We start from the raw sequence: 24,317 nt of genomic DNA on the forward strand, positions 1-24,317 counted from the left end.
TTGTTCTCTCACTCAATCACTAAAGGACCTATAAGTGGGTATTAGCAGCAGGTGTTACTGCATTTTAAATGCTACTTTGACTGAAGCAGCACTCCTATGAGTACCGTGTTGTTTAGATAAAAGCCTTGCAAGATGCACCAGACCACACTGCTTAGAACATAATTGATCAGTTTTTTAATATAAAAATCAAATTCTGATCTAAGTGACAACATATTGGCTCTCATTAGGCTCCCTCTGAGTTAAAACAGTGTAATTAAGACACCTTTACAGACAGTTGTTTACAACTTTAAACATTATTTAGTTTTGCAGGAAGCCTGTCTGGCACTAAAAAGAAACGTTCACTCTTGCAGGCCACTTTGTCAGTGCACAGCTTCAGTTATTACAACTAAAAACCAGCGATCAGCCCGAAACCTGGGAGTAGTGATGGACTCTGACCTTAAAATTCAGAGCCACATAAAGACAGTTACAAAGTCGGCCTTCTATCACCTGAAAAACATTTCCAGGATTAAAGGACTAATGTCTCAGCCAGATCTAGAGAAACTCATCCATGCGTTTATCTTCAGTCGTATCGATTATTGTAACAGCGTCTTCACGGGCCTGTCCAACAAATCAATCAAACAGCTGCAGCTGATCCAGAATGCTGCTGCTTGTATTCTCACTAAAACCAGGAAGATAGAGCACATAACACCAGTTTTAAAGTCCCTCCATTGGCTACCTGTAGCTCAAAGAATAGACTTTAAAATACTGTTGCTAGTTTATAAATCACTGAATGGTTTAGCACCACAATACATTAAAGATCTGCTGCTGTTGTATCAACCTTCCAGAACTCTCAGGTCTTCTGGTTCTGGTTCTGGTCTGCATCCCCAGAACCAGAACCGAACGAGGAGAAGCAGCATTCAGCATCTATGCACCACAAATCTGGAACAAACTTCCAGAAAACTGTAAAACAGCTGAAACACTGACTTCCTTTAAATCTCAACTAAAAACCCACTTGTTTAGAGTTGTATTTGAAACATAATCAATTGCAAGTTTATTGACGGAATCTGACTTGATGTTCTGTTTTTATTGTTGATTCTGTGTTGCATTGTGTTTCTGTGTTTGATTTGATGTAAAGCACTTTGAAATGCCTTGCTGCTGAAATGTGCTATACAAATAAAATTTGATTGATTCACTGATTTGTAGAATCCACCCGCTCTGTGAAACACATCGATGCTCTGGATTTGAATCCCAAATCCACTTGATGTCCTTTTTTAATCTTCACCTCAAAGGGAGGAGAACCAGAAGATGGTGGACGTGATCCTGTCTCGCCGGGACGAATTCAGAGTGTTTGACACGTACATCTCTGAGTTCGACCGCAGCATGTCCGTACTGGAGCAGAGCTGCAGAAGCTGCCCAGCTTTCGCCGGCATTGTCAGGAAATTTGAGGTGAGACTCTCGGCAGAGAGACTTTTTAATTCCCAGGTTTCTGTGGTGCCTTTATTACTTCGCTTGAGGATTTGAATTGTCTTCTTAAAGGACTTTTAGACACCAGGCTTACATTCCCATTCTCGGGAAGGAACATGAAGCATTGTGGGTGTTTCCAGTGCAATGATGCTGTACTGGAAACCTTTCAGCGGCTATTGAATCACTTTTTTTTTTTCCCCCCCGGCAGCCCCTGGGATCATAACAGCATTTCTGCAGCCTCTGTGACCCGCTGCAGCTTACCTTTTTGCCGTCATGCTCACATATTTTATATTCACTCGGAAATGGATCCTCATCCTTTGTCTGACTTTAATATCCTCTTTCCTAATTGACACCAGGAATGTGGGATACTAGTGAGGGGTTAGCTAGAGCTAAAACGAATATCATTACAGCCTGAAGCAAGTAGCTACTTTGTCATTTAATCAATACTGAATGTTCACTGTGAAAACAAGAGAAACAATCAAAAGCCTAACTCTGGAGGGGCTGCAGAGATATATTGCTCAGGTGGAAAGATTTAGGCAGTAATGATGATTTTAATTGGATTAGTTTCAGCTCATCTCTTTTATAAAACACACAACCTATAAAAGCACGGTCTTCGTACTATCTTTGCCGCTTACGTCTGCGTTTAGCGCCGACGCGACCGAGCCTCTCTGCCAAAATGCAGGCAAATTCGCCGGTTCCTTGCTGTGTGTTGATACGCCGTGGGTGTCTGACATAATGCTTTCAGGCGTTTCTAGTTCATTGAGAAAAGCAAACAGACAAGACGCCAACTGTCTCGGCTCATAAATATTCATCGGCAGCTGTGTCTCCTCAGAAAGTCCTAGCTCAGTCACACGTTAGCCCCTCGGCACCCTGCAGCTTGTTTCCTCGTTTGAAAACCTTCGGCTCGACGTTACTCCACTTCTCGCCCCGAGAAACTTCATATCAGGCATTAATGAGACTCCGTTGCCGCTCTTTAGGCTCCTCCGATTGCTTAAAGGAATCACAGTGTTGGCTGTGATGGTCCCAGTTTCCACTGGTATGGTGATGTGTTAATGTGATGGACGTCCTCGAATGTCGAAGCATTGCTTTGGCTGTGATTGTAGGAGTAAAGACAGTGAAATAGCTCAGAAAATATGTGTTCATGGAAGTCACCAGCCAGGATGTTCTGTAAAACTAACCAAACGCAGATTTAAATATAATATGTCCCGCATAAACCAGCTCCATGCGATGGTCTGTATTTGTATGTTTTGATTTTTTTTTTATTTCACACACGATTACCTCCGCATGTTTTTTGAAGTGCATTCTCTTGTAGTTTTGTTTGCATGTTTTCTATTTAAATTGCAACAACAACAACAACAACAAAAATAAAAATAAAAAATACAGTGAAACTTTCAAGCCAAATATAAAAACTCTGCACAGATTTCCATATGTTCAAGGTAAAAAGAGGGCTGGACTGGACTGTGTTACAGATTTCGTTATCGAATAACTTCACGCAAGGGAAATTGTGATAAATATCGTTTGGTCTCGTCGACATGTTCCAACAATGCGTCACTAGCTGCTTCTGGATAAAACCATCTCTATTACCCAGTTTTTGTCGTCAGTCTACATTTCCTAAAAGTTTTTGCTTTGATTCCTTTCATGCATCCTTGAGGAATCCTTTAATCTCCCATTGCAGCTATTCCGCCTCACAGAGCAACACTCCCCTGCGACTTCACCACTCAGCTCCTTCAGACTAGCAGCAGCAATTAGCAAACACTTGGTGGAACTGTTCGTCTGCTGAGGTTATCATCCAAGCTAGTTCTTTGTGAAAAGGCTTAATAGAGGAGCGATGTTGTCAGAAAGAGGAGGAGCTTCTTAAAGAGACAGAAGCCCAATTTCAAGGTGTCAAGTCATTACGAACGTCTTTTAAGTCGTACCTTAGAACAACTGAAGGTGTCATAGTTACTTGATTGTGCTATAAAGTGGCCCTATGTGACTGGAAAATACATAATACCGTGGGTAAGTACATCCACATGTACGTACATATTCCTGATAAACGTTGTTTTCTCTTCTGGCTGCGTTTTAGTCCTCCAATCCTTCTTTCTCTTTCAACGCCTCATTTGTGCACTCACCTTTTCCTGCTGCAAGCTAAAGTCCCGCGGTGTAAGTGGTAGTAATTTCATTGTGGATGTGGTGATGACAGTGATGAAGTAGCCGCAGTCCCCCGATCGGATCAGAGCTCAACCCTTACCGGATTACAGCCCACCACTCCCACCCCTCGCCCCCACGCCCCTTTAACAGCCAGTTGCTTGTTTACCCGCGCCATGCACAAACATCGACCAGAGCTGCGTTCAATCCATGTGTGTCTCCTACGTGTTTGTGCCCGTATGTTGTTTCTGCCTGGCTGTAGCCACACACAGACTGTGTTGATCCTCTCAAACTGGGTTCATGAAATCCCTTTTTCCAAGACTCCTCCGCCTGGATTTTTGTTCACGCCGAAGCATCCCTTGCTTTCTATGTGTGTCTGTGTGTGTGTAGGTGTGTGTGTGTGTGTGTGTGTGTGTGTGTCCGATGAGGCTGTGCAGCAGGTGGACTCAGAGCGATGGAAGGAAGGAGAGAGGGATGGAGCGAATTCCTTGTAAAGGCAGCTGGGCAATGAGGCAGACAGAAGCTAATTAGAGAAGCAGCCTCCTTTACAACTCCCCAATTAGATCAGCTGCGCGCGCGTGTGTGTGTGTGTGTGTGTGTGTAGACGAGTGTGTGTGTTTATCGCGAAGCGTCCTGCTCCTTCTTCTCCCCTCCTTTTGGTTTGCTCACCCAAACAAACCACAAGCTAATTACCATCTCTGGAGCGACACTTCCTCTGAACAAGTGTCAATTGGATGACAATTTCCAAGCGACGCTGGAGGCGAGCGGATGTTCTGAAATCATGCGCTCTGCTGCTGATCCACCCAGCAGCCCGGATCTGCTGGCTGGATCAGGGCTCCCAGTCTTGGTTTCTTTAAAGAAGAAAAAAAAAAACACAGTTTTTTTTAGGTTAGCACCTTCGTTCCTTTCACATCGTCTCATCACCAGATCAAGCTCTGTGTGTGAGGCACTATATGCGCCAAAGTGTGAAGGTATCATTGACACATTTTATATCTGTGTGTGTGTGTGTGTGTGTGTGTGTGTGTGCGTGTGTGTGTGTGTGTGTGTGTGTGTGTGTGTGTGTGTGTGTGTGTGTGTGTGTGTGTGCAGAGTAAATAAAGACGAACATGCTGTTTTCCCGCAGGGTGCTATCGGTGCCTGTCTAATGAAGGATAGAACTTCATTGGATTAGAAAAGATGGTGTGCATGTGCGTGTGTGTATGCGTGTGTGTGTGCGTGCGTGGGTGTGTGTGTGTGTGTGCACCCAAGACCCCCTGCTGCTCCTCAGCCTCTCAGGGCATAAATACCTGTCACAGACAATTAGATCCTGATTGATTTTCCAATACTCTCTTTGATAGTTCCCCCCTTTCTCTGTCCTTTCTCACCTGCAAACGACTCCATCGAGCAGCAGAATAGGACCGCTCTCTGGGTTTTTTTTGTGTGCCTCAAGGTCACACAGATGTGTCTCACGACACTTGAGTTAAAGCGGCGACCCACGTTTGGAAGACACAGAGACTTGGCTTTTTCCGTTGGTGCAGTAACACAAGTGTAGCTTTGGATGGACAAGAAGATATTGAAATTATTGCAGCGTTTCTTTTGCGGATTGGTTTCGGCACGATTGGTGCTTTTTTTTCTTCAAATTTGAGAAATGGAATATGCTGGAATGTGCTCTTTAATGTGTTGAAAATGTAATAGGCGTGTTTGTGTGTGTGTGTGTGTGTGTGTCTGCAGACTAAAAGTCCAGAAGAACCGGAGGTCCCAATGAAACACCAGCTGCTCCAAGTCATAGTGAGGGTTCTTCAGTATCGAATGCTGCTCACAGGTAACAACACAGAGACGCTCAGATTTTAAAAACTAAGGGGAAGATGTCACAGAAAATAAAGTCGTTGTCAGCATCGAGGTAGTTAACTTTGCAATGCGAAAACGTAGGAAGAAAGGTCACACGCACTTGCATCGCTTTTAACAGTCCGGTGTGGAAAGAGTCCAAATTTAGAAATGGTCACTATCTGCGCTTTTATTACAAACGTAAGCAAAATGTTTTCGATACGACGCTGCATGACTTTAAGTCCTGCAAAACCTAATTTTGCAATTGCGCCGTTTCCGTTAAATAATAAATCCCATTAAAACCGCACATGGATAAGTTTGTGCAGTAAATCATCATAAACTATGATGAATTATATTTCAACCGTGGCAGTCGCGATCGTCATCAGCCATCAGAATAGACGTCGGCGTCTCATCGAGGTGTTGGAGCGACAAACTCCTTGTAGTTGGGAGCGGCTAGGCGTGCGGCCATTACACTTTTGTGGAAAGTGCAATGGAAGATTTTGCATAAGAACCATAGATCCAGCACTTTCGAATGACAAACTCGACTATTGACGAACTGTGCGATCTCTGGTGGAGCCAGCTGTGCATTGTCCAAGGATGCCAGTGCCTGCAAATAGGCGCGTTGCTGCTAAAATGTCGTGGTGTGAGAAAAACTTTGCTCTTAGTAGTCTTAGCCACACATTATTACCTCTGTCCTGCATTCCTTCCAAACCCGTCGGGTCGTGTGGAAAAAAAAATCTTCTCTTAATATCTAGAATGAGAACTAAAATATGTGCTGAGGCAGCTTTTCCTTATTATGACCCTCATCTTTCGAGAAGCCTTTCCTGTAAACCAATCATTAGTGTGGCCTACACTTTAATGTATCATCTCTCAGTTTTTATTTAAAATTTGAGCAACTTTTATATCATTTCTTTACAGACAAGAGCTAATCTGGTTTGAATCCCTTCTTATTTCATTAATGAGTGGAATTAGTCTTGGAAAACCATGAATCTTTTGCTCATGTTGTTATCGCTTGGTGTTAAAATCTGTTCTGATGTAAGATTAAGAAACAGAACAAATATGTAGTTTCTCACTGCACCACAGTGAAAAAGTCATCTACAAAAAAAAAACAAAGTCAGAAAAGTTTTCATCAGTAACTTTGTAATTTGTAATGCTGCAAATTAGCATCTATAATTACAGTAAAAAAAACAGTTTTTTTAAACTTGAAAAAGTGCTTCAGACATTGGCGTAATTTACCAGTTAACTGCGCTCCGTTTGATTTGATGCGCACGTCTTTCATTCTTAATCTGCTCTCTCCAGATTATCTGAACAACCTCTCTCCTGACTCCAAAGAGTACGAGGACACTCAGGGTAATTCAACCGTCTCCTGACATGTTTTCATTGGCGATCTGAAGCTCACAGGCAGCTGATCAGCACCGTGTCGCCCCATCGAATGCTTTTTAACTCGTTTTCCGTTTCTGTTGCAGCCGTGCTGGTGATTGTGTCTGAGGTGGCGGACCAGGCCAACGACGGCCTGAAACAAGGGGTGAGTTTCTAAACCTGGGTTAAGAGTGTGCACTCCCAGTACAGCTCTAGCTTTAAGTCTCCAAAGGTCTTTAAGTCCTGCCTCATAGAGCGGTTCCTCCGTGTGAATCTGTCTTCTGAATGATGGCGTGCCAGAGAGAAAAAGAGGTCGATCCCTGCTTGGCGATTGACTGAGGAAAGTTTTTGTGACACAACAAAGGAGGCAGTGTAATGCCGGACATGACTTACGGTTCTTCTTAAGCTTCAAGACTTGGTGGAAATAATTGACCAACACTTCCTCAGTGTCCTTCAGGTCTTTCACTGTCAGACTCCCCCCCTGTGTCTCTTTAGGTTCCCTCCTCTGTTTATCACGCTGCTCTTCCTCCTCCTCTTCCTCCTCCTCGCACACCCACTGATACGGACACACACAGTCTGAGAGATGGGAGGGTGGGGGGACCCAAAGTTATCGCCTCCCTTTCAGCCTCCCGCACTTTCATTCAGAAATAAACTGTCCGTGTGTCGTCGGGTGATCTTCCTCTGTGTTTCATCCTTCGGTCTCCCGCAGGAGAACCTGCTGCGCCTGGTCCACATAGAGTACAGTGTGAAGGGGAAGAGGGACCTTCTGAAGCCCGGAAGGGTGAGACTCACGAAGCCACATGGCGGCAAATCAGAAACGCGGCTGTTTTGATCTGAATAAAAGCTTTTAACGCTTCTTGTCCTTGGCAGATATTCGTCAAAGAGGGGACACTCATGAAGGTCTCGAGGAAGAGTAGGCAGCCGCGGCATCTGTTTCTGGTAATACAGCTCCGTCCGCTTAACTTTTACCCCCACATCATGAAAATAGGCTTATTAAGACACAATTCAGACGTACTGATCTCTGTATTTAAAGAGCTTTTGTACCTCTTGGACTGTTTCACGTTCTGTCTCATTACAGCCTCAGGTGTCAGTGAGTCTAGTTGAAATTTTACAGATCAACACACATTAGCTCATAGTTTTTCAGAGGGAGGAAAGATGTGAGGAATTGGCCAGAGTTTTCCGATTTCTAGCAGGACAACAACCCTAAATAGAGCTCCAACGAAATAGTTTGGATTGAAGAGTATTCATGTGTGATAATGGTCCAGTCAAAGCCCAGACCAGAGGAATCTGGTAAAAGGCTTTGCACACTGATGTTCACACACACATTCTTCACATTTGAAAGAGGGATCATGATGTCATCTATAAACTTAAAATATCTAATTTTGTGACAATATCCTCAATATCTTCCATAAAAAATAAGACCAGAGGATATGTATGGAGAGTGAAGAGTGCCAAAATACGATAAACGAAAAATTGGTTAAAAGAAAAAATTTATTTAAATGGGTCATTGATTTATTAAAACTGTAAATAAATACAAAAATTATTTATTAAATATAGAATTAATTATATGGGGATTATTTAAATGTATTGATTTCCTTGTATCTATTTAGTGACTTACTTATTTCAGCTTCCCATGCTGATCATAAATTTATTTAAACAACCTCAGCATTGAACTCAGTGGGCGGGACCAAAGCTTCTTCTATAGAGACCCTGACGTCTGATTGGTTGCTACACAGAGCAAGTCAAGGCAACTTCTTACAAGTTTGCTGTGACTCTGAGGTCAATATGTTATTTTATATTTTTAATAAATCAACATATGATTGAGGCACATACAATTAATTCTATATTTAATAAATAATTTCTGAATGTATTTCCAGTTTCAAGAACTTCATTAAATATTTGAATAATTATTTCATAAGTTATTGGTTCATTGTAATTTGGCACTCTTCACTCTCCATAGCTGTACACCCATTCAAGTTATCACCACATACTCCTGGCACATTAACCACATTTAGTCCTCACAACCTTCCAACCCACCAAAAAGATAACTTTGAATTTTTACATAAAAAGACCTCACAATAATCATTTTCATGTTTAGGACGCATTTCTGTAGAGAATCTCAGGACCTAATGAGTCTGACTAGGGACCTCTTGTTTAAGGCACCTGCTGAATCACTGAGTCGCGAGTGAAATTGGTTGCTGCTTTATCTGTGTCAAGGAATGTTGGGTGGAGGTAGGTGAGCTCGTGAGGGCGGAGGGGCGCGAGGCCAAGGCTGCTGGACCTCCACTAAGCACCACACCCATCCAGCAAGGGCCTCCCTCTCCACTTGTCTCCTCTCCACCCCTCTCAGGACTTGTTTTCAAGGGCCCCGCTTCCTTACAGGATGTTTGGTGTGGGTCACTGGATGCCGGCTTCCTGTGTATTGGGAGGGAGACTGACAGCGAAGTGAAGGCCAGACACCCTGCAGAATGTGGGGAGGAGGCGGCAGAGGAGGGGCGAGGGTGTTACACAAACACATAATGTGAAATGGAGAAGCCCACTCTATTGTTCCATGTGCAATCAGCGCTGTCTCATGTTATGAAATATGCTTCGGCGAGACATCCGCAGGAGCAGCGTTTAGGGTTTGGGCTTCTCTTGGTCAATCCAACTAAAACAGAAAGATGCTCCGTGGATTAATTTGTCGTTTGTCGTTCTGTCCCGACACGTCCTCCATTGTCTTTTTCCACCTGCAGCTATACACGTTTACTGTAAAGCAATGTCCACCCCCCTAACATCTTTGGTTAGTTGGTATTTTGGGGGCTTTTAGTAATGGAGATTCCAAACTGTGAAGATGGAAAGGCATCAGTCTGGTCAGAGACAGACAAAAGGTGAAACCAATCCTTGGCCAAGTGAAGAAATAAAACCAGCTTAGGGTGTGTTCACACCAGTCCTGTTTAGTCCGCTTTAATTGAATTCTAGTGTGTTTGCCTAGAAAGTCCGCTTCCGTTTGTGGAGGTATGAACCTATGTTTTAGTTCGGTTCAAGTAAAGTATGGCGCAGTGCGATTGCAAACAGGGATAAAAGCGGTCCAAAGACTCCTCCAATGCAGTGCATTCTGGGTAAATACTACCAAAACAAACGTGTGAGAAATGGCTTGTGACAGTACATAGAAACTACAACCACTAAGAATCTGATGTTGGTCCACTTTTGTTTACATTTTGCGAAGAAGGAAATTGCGCTCATGTCTTCTTCAGAGGCTTTTATGTCGTTTTCCTCAGTAAGTTCTTGGAGAAGCGCCACCACAGGTGAGGGAGGAAACGGGAAACAATTAGTTTATATTGATCAACACAGTAGGAAAGCTAACCAGTACAGCTGAACATGTGACAAACGTTACATTTTTGGTCCCCAATCGAGCCGAGACTACTTGGACCATCAGGTGTGAAAACGCCCTTAGATTGAGCGAGGAATTAACAGAAGGAAGGAAGAAGGCAAGTGGACGGCTGAAAAGTGAAATATGAAGCGCAAAGAGGGTCGCGTACTCATGGGTCGGCCCTGCGAAGTCTGTTTGCTCAGCTCCCGTCGGCGTCTCTGTGGAAGGAATCTTTCAGTAAACGAGCGGCGCAGGGTGGAGCTCCCAAAAAATCCCGGTGGCCGCGGCCCAAAGGTCGCTCCGGCTTGGCTGCCACGCACCGTTTTGTCTCCAGCCACCTAGCTAAAAAGGAAACTAAACAAAAAAAAACTGTTTGTGTTGTTGTTGCGGTGAAGGAGGCAGGCTCCACCCAGTCCTGCTCCCCTGTAGCCTGAGAAGCCTCTGCAGGGTGAGGGTGGTGGGGGGTCCGGAGCAGGGTGGAGAATTCCTGGACGCTGCCCGTAGGGCCCCAGCGGATGTTTAGAGCACACATTAGGTGTGACCAATGATGTCATGTCTTTTGTCTGTGTTATGAAACACCTTTCATAAAACAATGGCGTGCGGGGCTTATTAGAACTCTTTATTCCAGTATTCAAACAAACATTTGCCTTAAAGTTCTGCCTTGTGTGGGCATGGGAATGGGAAATTTAAAGTACCACTGAAAAGAAACCCCCCGCCCCCAACAAAAGCTAAATTGAAAAATAGTATTTTTTTAATTTGCTTCTATTGTTATTCCATTTAAAACATGAGAAGTCAGTAGAGAGCCACAGATCATGAAGGGATTCCTGCTTTTAGAAATTCCTCTTGTAGTTCCAAGCTCGGATTGCTGACCACTGCAGGTAAGACACTGACTGCTCATAAATACTGCAACACAACAAACAAACGGAACAACCTCTTTAAACAGAGACTCTCTTGAAGCAGAGCCGCACCGCCACCTTGTGTTGGAATGAGGTAGTACATGAGTTAAGTAATGATTGTTAAATCTTAGTCTTCCCATTTATCCAATTAGAAGTATCTCAATCTCATTCCTCTGATTTCCTTTCTCTCTCTCCCGAACAGATGAATGATATTATGCTGTATACTTACCCACAACAAGATGGAAAGTACAGACTTAAAAACACACTGTCCCTGTCGGGGATGAAGGTAAGCACATTTTTCTGATGACTTCTTTTCATTTATGCTTTCCTCACACACACTTTGCCCACTGTTTCCCCTGTTTCGTATCTCTGCTGTGCGCACACAGGTGAGCAAACCCGTGGTGGACAACGTGCTCAACTGTCTCCGGGTCGAGGTGTCCGACGTCACTATCACTCTGTCTGCCAGGTGAGCGACGCCAGCAACTGCAGGTTTTGGTTTATTTTTATTTCTCTTTGAGAGATATAAGGACATCGCATTCCTTTTTTTTTTTTCTAGTATTCCTGCTGTGAGCGGTCATCGATTATTTATAATAAGTGCAGAGAGCCTTGTGTGAGGAAGCAGTCACCCTGTGCTTGTGCTTCAAGGCAAAAACAAAATCGTTTTCAGATCTTATTTTAGCAACTAGTAAAGTTAGCTTGGCTAGCATCTCTAAACAGAGGTCTCTGAGGATAGGACCTTTCTTTACAACGGAGAGTTTCAAAAGGTCGCCGGCATTTCCAAGTTCAGCATTTTCCATAAAATACAAAAGGATCAAACAGAGAAACTGTGCTGTGAAATGTTTAGCCTTTCGCTGAAAGTCTCTCGTTTTCTCTTATCGAGGAGGCACGTCTTAGAAAATACAATCTCATTTTTATTGCCTTTTTTCCCCCATCAATAACAATTTCCACATTATTGTCATCATACTGTTATAGTCCAAGATCAGAAAATGTCAAATTTATTCAATTTCCAGGCGTCAGAATCTGGCTTGGGGCATCTTAAAAGTCGCCAGCTGACTTTTTAATGCTCTTCATAGCAGAAAATCCCCTAAGAATAATATTTTTTGTGTTGTAGCAGCCTTACTAGAAACATGATTTTTATGTTTAAAATATATATATCTTTTTTTCTCAGTTCTGTTGGAGAGCGAGAGGATTGGTTTCACACTCTGAGTCGAGCCATCGCAGACCACGCTGCAGGACTCTGCACCTTTGGTGGTCCATGCAGTGAGGTAGAGTAGGAAATTATGAAATAAAATTGTTTTCTTTCTTACAAACATGCATTAACCTCAAAATATTCAGTTAACTATTACAGATGAAAGACCCCAAAGATAGTGGGGGGAGGGGAAGGAAACCCTGCAATTCGTCTCTGGCTTATCTGTCTGAATGAGTTCTGTTAATTGGAGCTTTTTTCGCTGTAACATGTGCGAATCATTACAACGCTGTTCCGACAGGCCCGCGAGAAACTGTGGATGGCTCTTGGTGAGGCCGCGCCTGTGCTTGTGCCAGTTTCCCAGGTGATGATGTGCATGAACTGCACCACAGATTTCAGCCTCACGCTCAGACGGCACCACTGCAACGCTTGTGGAAAGGTACGGTATACGCCGCCTCTTCATAAAAAAGAGAAAGAAAGGATCAGTTTTTATGCTCGCTATATGACAGGCAGATGTCAAGTACTGCTTTTCCTCTGCTAAGGTCGATGGCATCATCCACACTACTTCTCTGCTGAGCTTCTCTGATCCACCATCTCTTGAAAACAAGCAGCCCTGTTCATGTTAGCATATGTTAACATTAAAAGCGACATGGAGCCACGTTAGCATTTCATTCTCTATTGGCTAAAAGCTCTCTTATCATTTGTAATTCTTTTACAATAGATGATGAACCACCATTACTGCAGCGGATTAGCTGCTGTATGCTAAACATTAGCATGTGTCAATAAAACATGATTAAAAGACGCCATAGAAAATCAATTCTCCTTCTAAACGCAATGGTGATGTAATAGCTAAAATTACAGCATGTGACAACGTACCGAGCCGACATTTTGGCCCTAATTTCTCTTCAGAACTGGCAGGAATTAACTTTTTAGCGAGTTTCAGTATCATATTCAAGTTCCAAAAACATTTAAAGAAGTTCACAGTAGAGATACAGGCTTTAAGAAAGTACGAGCATTGAAGTGTGTATTCTAATGAGACATACTTTCCATTATAGCGCTTTGTCGGTGTGCCAATCTGCTTAGTTTATTTCAAGAGTGGCATCAGTGTCTTGGAAATGAAGCACAACATTGACGGTTCATTTCTATCGATGCTACTGTTTGAGCTCAGCTTATGTAGGAGGTTATTAATGTTTTGATAATGAGCTGTGTAGGTTTGCAGTTATTTCCATTTTGTCCTGAGGATCTCAACATAAAGCACACTGATCCACTCTGTGTGTTTGAGCAGGTGGTGTGTCGCGCTTGTTCCAGGAACAGATACCCTCTGAAGTACCTGAAGGACAGAATGGCCAAAGTGTGTGACCACTGCTACGCTGAGCTCAGGAAAAGAGGTGACCCCTTGTTTTTTAAGGATCGTAGCGGAGAACGGAGTCAGCGGGACGTTAAATGTTGTGCACGTCTGCAGGCGGCAGCATATCGGGGGCGTGTGGCAACTCGAGCCCTCGGACTCATCGGGCCAGTCGGCCGCTCTCCGCCGTTTTCCAAAGTCTGCAGCCTCCCAGTCTGTGGAAGTCCAGGAAGAGCAGCTCCAACCTCAGTCAGGTTGGCCAGCTGTTGTTTGCCCACTTCATTGTTTGCCACTGTATGCAGCTTGTTAGATATCAGAAAATAGAGAATGTTCCCTGACCGGGAATCGAACCCGGGCCGCGGCGGTGAGAGCGCCGAATCCTAACCACTAGACCACCAGGGAGCTCTGGAGTTGAGTTGCTCCTTTGACCCCTGGAATGTCTGGCTCTCTAGGCAGCTGTCAGCCGGGTTCATGTCAGCTCCCTGCCATTCTGTCTTATTCAACATGTGATATTTTAATGAAATGTTTGACAAAAGCTTGCAGAGTTGTATAGTTTCTTAACTTGTTGGACACATTATCATTTTTAGTGTAGGCCTGGCAACAAAAATGAGATCTTTGAAAACCCTTAACTGGCCCGTTTTAATTATTAGGTGTTGTCGCTGAAGATTTGTGGCTCTATTTACATTTTTAAAAAAATCAAAACACTTGTTTAGCAGCTAAAATTGTCTATTTAAGATATAATTTAGAACGTTTCATACAGAAAAGTCTCGATGTTCATCAGGGTCAGTACAAAAACTACCCCAGGCCGGACTTTGTACGCCCCTAATGTAAAGTCATCCTGCACAAAACACCCAATTCTAGTGTTTCACTCTAATGTTTGTGTCATTTCTCTGTCGTCGCTCCGTCAACGTCGCCAGGCGTCACTCGGTGTGGACGGCTCCACCATGAGCGGCAGCCTGCAGCGCCGGAAGAAGAGCAAAAGGAAGTGGAAGAGGCTGTGGTTCCTCCTCAAAGATAAGGTGCTCTACACCTTCACAACCCGTGAGGTGAGGGGGCACAGAGTCTCCCGCACCAGCCCCAGAACACTCCCACGATCCCATTACCATGATCTAAATCCACTCTGCCTCAATCAGACAGGCATGCTCTTTCTTTGCAACATCTGTTCCTCCCTCCTCTTGATGCCATTTTTTTCAACCTTTCTTCAAGCTCTTTTGGTCTCGCCGGTATACCACTAATGGAGGGGATTCTCTGTGCTCTCTCTCTTCTCTCGCTCTCTCTCCTCACAAATGCACGGGCTGTTTTTGTTGCTCTTCTTGGAAAAAAATAAAACAAAACACCTGCCGTTTTCTTCCAGCTCTCGCCAGCGGCGCTGCTCACCGCTCCTTGTGATTTTTGCGCCACGTCTGACGGTTTTCAACTGTGTCTTTTCTTCAGGATAAAGTGGCTTCGGAAAGTCTGCCTCTCCAGGGCTTCACCGTCAAGCTGACGGAGAAGCCAGACGGAGAAGAAAGCAGCAACGTGTTCCAGCTGTATCACAAGAAAACACTCTACTACACATTCAGAGCCGACGACCAGCACACCGCTCGCAGGTCGGCGCCGCCGTCTGAGGCCTGGAGGGGCTGCATTTGTTTGCAGTCGTTTCGAGTTTGCAACTCTGCAGCCACGTCGCTTTTTTGTGGATTAAAATAAATATTTAGATGGAAAAAAAAGGCCGATTTAAAGTCACACTCTAGAGGTTACATTTTTAAGTGATAGGAAATGAAAGCAGTAAGAGGAAATCTACTGACTACCAACAGAAATATGAAGGAACAGTGAAGACATAGAATAGTATTATTCTTGAAAAATGCTCCTAAGTTTATTTCTGGACATGTCTAAATGAAACAACTTGTTTATTTGGTTCAACCTTTATTGACAAATGATGATGAAATTAGTTTAATAAGCTGCAGGATTGGTGCATGTTTTTAATCGCTGTCACTTTTCAACAGTCTGATCATGCAGTAATGTTAAATTTCATTCACACCGCCAGTATATTTTGGTTTAAAGCAGATTTTTTTATTTTACTTTCATACTTCTACTAACAGAAAGTACTAAGGCCATTTTTGGAGCGGCCCATTCTGAGTCTTCACTTAAATCTGATGTGGAATCTGTGAAGAGATATAAAAATTAGGGTGATGGCAAAGAAGTTCTTTGCATTTTGTCAAATTTTCAAAGCATAAAGATGACATTTTTTTTATTTTACATGTGTTTTTAGTAGGGCATAAGTCATTTTTGACATACCATTGTTTTAGGGTTAGAGATAGGATTAGGTTTCATCATTTAAATAAATGAAAATTGAAACCAAAATGTTCAAATTTGTGTGAAAAAAAAAAAATTATTAACTTTCTCCAGAAACTCAAACATATGATAAAGAATGAAACAAAAATCATAATCCCGGCAGATTTACACGTGAACATTTGTTTTGTTTATAATCAAGGTTTAGTTTCTGGTTGGAAATGAGGCGGACATCTTTCTAAAGATAACAAGACCATGTAGATCAGTTTGAAGAAAAAAGCTATTTGTATATTTTAACTACATTCTCTTTAAAAATGTCAACTTTAAAATGCATAATTACTCACACCCTCCACTCAACAACCAATGGAAAATCTTTATTTGCTCTCCGGCAATCAAGCTCTTCATAATCACCCGCCAACTTTTCTGCACGTTTACCGTTTGGTATTTTATGACCGATCTTCGATTGAGAGCCTGAAGTCTTTGAGGTGGGAAATCCTCTTTGCCATCACCCTAATCTTTAGCTCCCTCCACATATAATCTCTATCATCAAGATTGACTGGGCAGTTTTAACATGTTAATATTACTTGTACCCTTCCCATTCCCAACCTCACAGCTGCAGGACCAAAACGGACTACATCACATAGTTAAAGCTAAATATTACAATCCAAACTGACAAGGTCTTTAAAAAAAATGCTAAATGTTTAATTTCCTGTGTTTCAGATGGGTCAACGCCATCGAGGAGGCCACAGTTTTATAGCACCTGCTTGCCTTGGGCTAACACACCCTGCTGTGTGCAGCTGCTAGCACAACAAAACTACCTACTGACCAAGAAATGCTCTGACGTCAAATGAAAGAAAAACAAAAATCACTGGATTCCTGAGAAGGCTGCCCCCCGGTGGCGAGGAACTGAAAGTGTCAGTCTGTGAAGAAGATGAGGTTTTTTGCATGATGAATTATAAACTCTTCAGAAAAAAAACAACAACCATGGGAGCCTTTCTTCTTTTCAGAATAAAGAAGAAGAAGCCTGAGACAGAAGGTATTTTCTTCTACGTTTCAACTTTTTACAACACTGTACAGATCTACCAACTTTTATTTTTTATTTTTTTAGATTATTTCTTTGTATTTTAATCTCTTAAAGCATCCAAAGGTTTTCACCTCTCTGCGGGAGAAGACTTTGCTTATGTCAGAGTTAAATAAAATAAAATTAAAAAACGAAGCATCCCACTGGGCCATCAAAACGTCAAAAGCAGCTGCACGGCAACATCCATTTTACTTCCGGCTATGAATATAAATATGCCGAATATCACAGTGAAATATCGGATTTATTTGTATAAAGTTGGTGTCATATGATACTCTGAGTAAGGGTTGTTCCTCACTGTATAAAAACATTGTGTTTCATGTGAAGTTTTACTGAATTCATTGTAAAAAAAAAAAAAAAAAAAAAAGCAAACCAAACATGACCCTCAGCATGCCTCCGTATCAAAAGTATGTCAACAAACGTTATGAACTATGCTTTGAACTTTATTGTGTAAGTTTCTACATAACAAAATCTGACTGTTCTGAAGTGCCGACTCAGTTGAATGCAGTTACATTTGCTATAATTGTAATTATTATTGAATGTGCCTGAAATCAAATGTATTCCTTATCCTTTATATTATCACAGTACTGTATGAAAACATGTTGTTTTTTGTTTTTTTTATCAGTTACTGAAACTCAAACACTGAAGAATATAGTATTGTGGCATTTTCTCTCTCTTTTTTTTTAAATTGAAGCATTTTTCTTTGTAAAGTATTATCGGCTGGAGTAAAGTGGTCTGCCTTCATCAGAAGAAAGAACCCTGGATTTATTTCTGCTGTAACTAACTCAGACATTCGCATCGTTCTTCATAAATGGATTTAGAAGCAGTTATCTGTAACACTTCAAGCCGTCTCACAGCTTTATCTTTAAAATGTTTGGGGGGTTTTTTCAGTTTTTCTACCCGTTTCCTTACATCAGTAAGGTTAATGGATTGTATTTCAGTCATATAGGGCATTGTAAATGTTTGTGTACATAGAACCATTATGAAATAAACAACTTTTAAAGATGTACGTCATTGGGGGGATTTTGCAGCGTGTAGAGATTTGTTGCTTTGGTGAAATATGATGCAGTTGTGGATAATAGCATCACATCTCTCAGTCTAACAGAAAGCACACTTAAAGAAGTGGTATTTACCTCGGTGATGATAAATAAATGCCGGTGTGAGGCTGATAAGCACACTGTGTCTTGAATAGGCAAACGCAGATGAGGTGAGTACATCTTTCACCAGCAGGGGGCAGGTTTGCATCATCCGTTCATGGATATCTGAATCGTTTTCCTGTTCAAGTCATAGGCGGTCATCACCTGCAGCATATCACTCTGTAGCATCTTCATCGGGGATAAATTCAGATCGGTTGGTCCTGAAGCTGACAGCTAATCTGAGGGGCTAAATACAATCTGAAGAATATCAGCACTTAACAGAAACAGTGCTTCATAAATACTCTTTTTTTATCATCATACTCTTTGAACAGGAAGTGGTTATTGTTTTACACAGGGAATGGAAATACACAGAAGGGTACCTTTGAGTAGCCAATAAACCGAATACATTTTGAATGGCATGGGGAGAAAATATAACCTTACGAACTTGTCCAGCCGACATTCAAGCCCGTTTCTCTGTGGTGTAACGGCTCTAACTACGGCAACCCAGAGGGCTTAGCAGACGTGAAACAGGTCTGCGTTGTCTCAGTTTGGCGGAGCAACAAATGTTAAATATTAGGATGTATTTGTTTCAGCAATGTTTTCTTTGCACAACAGATTCAAAACCATCGCGTTTCTACTGCTGTTCCTTGGCGATGTGATCATACCCCATGGCTTTTTTCACATATTGCCAAAACAATACATCAGCTGCAAATGGTGATGTATTGTATTGAGATCAGTGCAAAGTATTGTATTACTATGAGGCTAAAGCAAAAATTATATGTTGTTTCAAAAATGTTTTCTAATGAAACTGAAAAATTTGGAATGGATTCAAGTCAATACTTTGTAGAACCATCATTGGTTGTTGCCATGGAAATCCTTTCCATTGCCACTGTTGCACATCTAACATCTGGCCTTTGACTCAGTTGTAGTTTTGGTCTGAATGTTGAGTGCTGCTGTCCTGCTGAAAGGAGACTCTCCGTCCCAGTCTCAAGACTTCTGCAGCATCTTCCTGGTTTTCTTCCGGGACGTTTCTGTATTTAGTTTCATCCAGTGCGCACACAAACACACCCCATGCAGTCAGCTTCGTTTTCCCTTGGTGTTTTGCAATTGATTAGACTATGTATCAGATTAAATGAGCCTGAATACCTGAGCTACACTATTTTTTTTTTCTTAATTGAGTATTATTTCCCCTCTACTTCTTGATTACTCATTAGCTTGCGCTATGTTTGTCACTTAACCTTTCAGTGAAACATATTGACGTTCCTGGTTGTAATGTGACGCAACGTGGAAAAGTTTGTGGGGTGTGAATACTTTTACTTACTGTGTTTGAAAGAAAAATGTTACACCAGGAGCCACTTGCTTTTGGGCCCCTAAAAAGCTTCTTAAGACACATAAAAACACATAGTTTATATTCAAACTGATTTTGTTTGTCCTGACGTGATCTTAAAGTTGAATGTAACGTAAACTAGCTTCAAGTAATTCTATCTGACAGAAGCAAACCAAGATGTCTCCCAGATATGAATTCAGTTAGAAAATATACAGGTCCATGGCTGCCAGGGCTGGAAATACTTTCACTTTCACCTGCCTTATTTAAGTCGTGAAGACATGTAAATTTTATGGAAATAAAACTGATGTGTCTTGCAAGCGACCAGACGACGACTGTTCACTTTGATGCAGATGTCATGTTGCCAAAAAGCACAATTGCGAAGAAGAAAGCTACTTCAGTTATGCTAATCGGTCGTTTCTACAGCAGCGTAAAGTCGTTGCATGAATATTTAGAGACAAGCAAACATCACAACATTTTCTCCAAAGGCCTCAAAGACCTGTGATCGGCAGGTTTACTGAAGGAACAGTGACTAAAACCAGCATTCGAAGAATCTAATCGATACATCTGAGACATTCCTCAGACTGAAAATAAGAGAGCGAGGCAGAAGAGCAGCAGCGGAGGTCACTGCCATCGCATACAGATTTTAATTTAGCCAAGACGAGAGGGTAAATACGCATGATAGTGAGACAGTGGGCAGAACAGAAAAGATTCAGCTCCACGATCCCAGGAGGGTCAGTGACCCGATACTTAAGGGAACAAAAGAAAGAAAGTAGGGGGGGATGGCAGGGGCAGCAGGCAAAACTTTTCATCTGCTTTAAGCTCCTAGGACCTGCTAGATAGTGGGACCACAGTTTCTCTGTTTCTCTCTCTCTCTCTTTCTCTCTCTCTCTCTTTCTCTCTCTCTTTCTCTCTCGCTCTGTCTCTCTCTCTCTCACACACACATATGTTTGTGTGCCTATCTTTGTGGGGACCTTCCATTGACTTCCATTCATTTCTTTAGCCTAAACCGTTACCCCTATCCTAACCCTAACCAAACTCAATTCACACCTTAGTCCTAAATCTGACCCCTGACCCAAAAACAGCGTTTCCCCTTGTGGGGACCAGGCTTCGGTCTCAACAATGAGCAGCGGGTCCCCACATCGTAGTATGTGTCAGGAAAATAGTCCCCACAAGGTACTACAGACACACACACACACAAAACTTTTCCATTAGTAGCCAGGAGAGCAGCAGCTTTCAGTTTCATAGTCTCAGCATATTGTGAGCAAAGGACCTCTAAAGATAGCAGAAGGACGGCGTCTCCTTGTGTGTCGATGGAAGCAAACTAATCCATATCCAAGAGGCTAATAGTGAGTCGGAAATTTAACACGGGTGTCTCTCTGCACTGCCTCTCTGCATTTCTCTCGCAGAGACAAAAGCGCACACAATAAACCTGAGAGTAGCATCAGGCTGAACTACAAGAGCTCACCGCTTACCATAATGGTGAAAGCGTGATAACTATTTAAGTGTGCTTCACGTGAGCGATATCACTGGAGAATTAGCAACGCCCCCACAGGAACACAATCTGAAAAGTTTTGGAGACTTTCTGAAGGGGAAATGATTCCTGCTAATGTCTGACATTATTTGCACGCACATGAGGATGACTTTCAGAGCTTGTTACACGAGGCAGGGGACTGTAAATATGAGTGACGGCATCTCACGAGCACCCAAAAAGTCCCGCTCCAGTTCTAGAGGACGACATGAACACCCTGGATGTGCTAGATGTGGGAATTTTCTCGATTGGCGAAGAAATCAGCTGTCATGTGGATGCACCGACTTAGTGCATCCACATGACAAGAAAAAAAACCCAGGTTTAATCAGTGGTACATGTCTAGATGAAGACAACCATTTCTCTGCTCTTTCATGGTTTGTTTTTCATCCTTCCTGTTTGTCCCTTGTTCACTGTTGTTTGCTCTAAGACTACATAATGTTTGTCACCGGATGGAGCTTTTTACACCCTGAGAAGTTTTTCTCTCTCTTTTTTTTTTTTTCATGTTACAAGCACAGACAAACACAAAGCAGTGCTCACTAGGGAAGTACAAGGACGTTATACATGATTTTTCTAGATTTATTACAGAAAAATTAAAACTATTTTACCCCCATGTGTCAATTCTTCATAAAGCCACCTTCAGTTGCAATTACAGCTCCTTTTAGGTGCGTCTGTGCCAACTTTGCACGGATAAGAGATTAAAATATTCATATCTCCCTCTTTGCAAATTGTCTCAACCTCAATTAGGATGAATGAATTTAGCATTTGTAAACACTTCCGTCGTATTTAATTACACCCAAGTGGATAAAACTGACTGATTAAGTGACTTCTGAAGCCAGCTGATTGCACTGCATTTTGCTCAGAGCAGACTGAATGGAAACGCATGGCAGCTCGCGCTCTGATCATTTGTGAAGGGATTGATTTTTATCTTTCACTCACCAATCCAGTATTTTCTGACGGCGCACTGTGTAAAATCCTGAAGTTTGTGGAGTTAACTTGAGTAAAAGCGAAGAGGTTGAAGGGCTACGGATGCTTCTGCAAGCGATTCAAGAGTTTTTTTTCCTCTTGAAGTGTACCAACAGGTACAACCTCAAGGTGGAATTCCCACCTCCAACAATGGGTTTCTATTTTAAACCCTCAAGATGCAAGGGACAGTTTCTTTTTTTCTTTCACTTACAGCAATGCTCAGGTGTTATATAAGCAATGCATAACCTGTATTTCCTCATTCAGGAAGTGATCATGAGACGTTTATTGTTTTGGGGGGGTTTTCTGCTAAAGCAGCATAGTTCACCATTGAGTAAGAGCAAGAAAGGTTTGACTGAACGCAGGGAGGCGTGTGACGTATCCACTAGATGTCAGTTGGGAAGGCAAGAAGCAGGTTTTCCCGGTGGGAGTGGCGGCAGAAGTGACTGATTAACACTGCTGGGTAACCTTTACACAATGGAATATTCTTTTTACGGCTCCCGGTGGAAAAAACTTGAAGTCGCTGGTAAAGATAGAAACATTTCAAAGAAGTGAAAGCAGAAGTACTCCCTCTTGAATGACTTTTAGGTTTCTTCCTCCAGTTGCGAAGGATGCTAAGGATTTCGGCAGACACAGGGACAGTGAGGAATTAGAGAAGAAGAAGAAGAAGGAGAAACAAACAGACAGTCACACGAGGTCAAATTTGACTGAAAAAGATGCTATTTTAAGCTCCCTTTTTTCCAATGGTTTGTGACGGCAGTAACCTGATGAGTAATGCCAGGGCTTTTGTTGCGTTAATCTTTCGGCCCCCATTGCTACACCGGGTACGTCATTTGTTTTTGTTTTTTTTCTTCTTCTTTTGAAACCTTAAATAGGTCTTTTGGAGCTTAGCATGGCCGCTCTATTGTCTGCCCCCGATCATTTAGCAGCACGTGATCGAGCCACTTTGTGTCAAGGTGCAACGGACTAATCAGGAAATATGTGGCCGCTGAAGTCATTCATTAAGTGACATCGGTGGATTTTCTGTTGTCTGCCAGTCACACTCCAATTGCTTCTTTTTTGTTTGCTTGTTTAAATGGAAAGATAAAAATAAAAACATAAATTCTCAATCTGGTTGTGGGTTTCAAAGTTCTTGTGTTGTATCAAACTCCAGCTTTGACACAATACAGTATCTTAAAACCATGATGTTATAAATGGATCCAATTCTGAGAATAAAAACATTTTGTTTCCTTTGTAGCCAACACAGTCCTAGTAGTTTTTTTGTTTTTTTTTTTACTTCATATTGAGCTTTGATTCATTTAAACATTGATTGCTTTATTTGTATGTATTTGTATGGAGGGGGTAAACAGATTATTCTTTTAAAGTGATGTTACCTTTTCTTTTGTTATCTTTTGCATGTCAACAACACAGTGTTTGCACACTGCATGTTAAACATTTGTATGCTGGGAAAACAGCATGTAAACAACACATACTTCCTGCATTCAGGTGTGTCGGAGAAGAGATGAATCAACATGTTGCAGGATGTAGGGATGAATGAAGGTTTGTTTTTCCATAACAATTTCAGATTTGTCGCATTGTTAACACACAAAGAATGTGTCGCTTTGCATGTATGTTGTTTCTGCATGGTTTACATGAGCAATGAGCAAACAATAGTCCACTCATAAATACATTTTGTTCTCATAAACAAATTATTTTGGACGCATTTACCTGAAGCACTATCTAGTGAATTGTTTTGATTAGAAGGTTAACAGTGGACCCCTGGTGTTTGTGGGAGTTAGGGACCACAACCATCCGCAAATAGACAGAATCAGGAAATTCACGAGGACGCTTAGAAAAACCTTACAGCTGCCTATTTTTTCATAGCTCAAATATCAAATGTATCATAATATGCATTAATACGCCCTGCAGTTTTCCTTGTCGCCCCTTGGTGGCTGGTTTGCGATGTAACCAGGTCACGGTGTGTCAGGTCGCATTGTGCTGAGGTATTTCAGCTTTCAAAGTTTTGTTTTTGTTTTTTCATTACCGAATTGCGAAGAAAATAAGCAAATAAGTGATATGCAGAATAATAAATTTTAGAGGTCCACTGTGCTTTAATTTTGGAGATGGTCAAAATATATATACCTTTTTCTAAAAACATTATTTAAACACCCTATTCTGACTTCTGACCACGACTTGAGCCAGCTGAACTGGCTACCACTGATCAGACCCAAATAATATAAAATCCACCAAGGCAAATATAATGTATTTCCGTTGTATACCTTAATTTTCTTACTGTAGAATATGAATAGATTATTAATAACGTATTGGTTATCTAAATGTAGTACATGAACGGTATTAAACATCTTGTGGCAGGTGACTCCTAAAACCCACCAAGGCAATATAAATAAAATGACCGGCACATGTCAAAGACAAGCGAACTGGGTACTTGTTCCGCCGCCTCGGACCTTTCAGGTATTAAGTGTGCTCACCAGTGAGTCTCGAGTCTCGGGAATTCACCTGGCTGACGTCA

The 24,317-nt window shown here is 42.1% G+C and overlaps 1 protein-coding gene and 1 non-coding gene across 3 annotated transcripts in view; one reads left to right on the forward strand and one right to left on the reverse strand.

Annotated features, from left to right (window-relative positions):
• LOC122834365 (FYVE, RhoGEF and PH domain-containing protein 5-like) overlaps window positions 1-17,866 on the forward strand; it is a 41,773-nt gene extending 23,907 nt beyond the window's left edge. The window contains exons 8-22 of one of the 2 annotated variants that reach the window (XM_044122752.1): window positions 1,269-1,425; window positions 5,281-5,371; window positions 6,673-6,723; window positions 6,840-6,898; window positions 7,442-7,513; window positions 7,603-7,671; window positions 11,180-11,263; window positions 11,364-11,443; window positions 12,146-12,242; window positions 12,465-12,602; window positions 13,449-13,551; window positions 13,626-13,762; window positions 14,426-14,554; window positions 14,943-15,097; window positions 16,500-17,866. In XM_044122752.1, coding sequence (XP_043978687.1) covers window positions 1,269-1,425; window positions 5,281-5,371; window positions 6,673-6,723; window positions 6,840-6,898; window positions 7,442-7,513; window positions 7,603-7,671; window positions 11,180-11,263; window positions 11,364-11,443; window positions 12,146-12,242; window positions 12,465-12,602; window positions 13,449-13,551; window positions 13,626-13,762; window positions 14,426-14,554; window positions 14,943-15,097; window positions 16,500-16,536 — 1,459 coding nt within the window. In that variant the 3' untranslated portion in view covers window positions 16,537-17,866. The remainder of the gene's footprint in view (window positions 1-1,268; window positions 1,426-5,280; window positions 5,372-6,672; window positions 6,724-6,839; window positions 6,899-7,441; window positions 7,514-7,602; window positions 7,672-11,179; window positions 11,264-11,363; window positions 11,444-12,145; window positions 12,243-12,464; window positions 12,603-13,448; window positions 13,552-13,625; window positions 13,763-14,425; window positions 14,555-14,942; window positions 15,098-16,499) is intronic. The other variant, XM_044122753.1, reaches the window with a different exon arrangement.
• Window positions 13,839-13,910, reverse strand: trnae-cuc. Its single transcript has one exon. It is a non-coding gene; the product is annotated as a tRNA-Glu (tRNA).
• Window positions 17,867-24,317: the final 6,451 nt, after the last annotated feature.

The sequence above is a fragment of the Gambusia affinis genome, linkage group LG07 (assembly GCF_019740435.1).
Source record: "Gambusia affinis linkage group LG07, SWU_Gaff_1.0, whole genome shotgun sequence".
NCBI lineage: Eukaryota > Metazoa > Chordata > Actinopteri > Cyprinodontiformes > Poeciliidae > Gambusia > Gambusia affinis.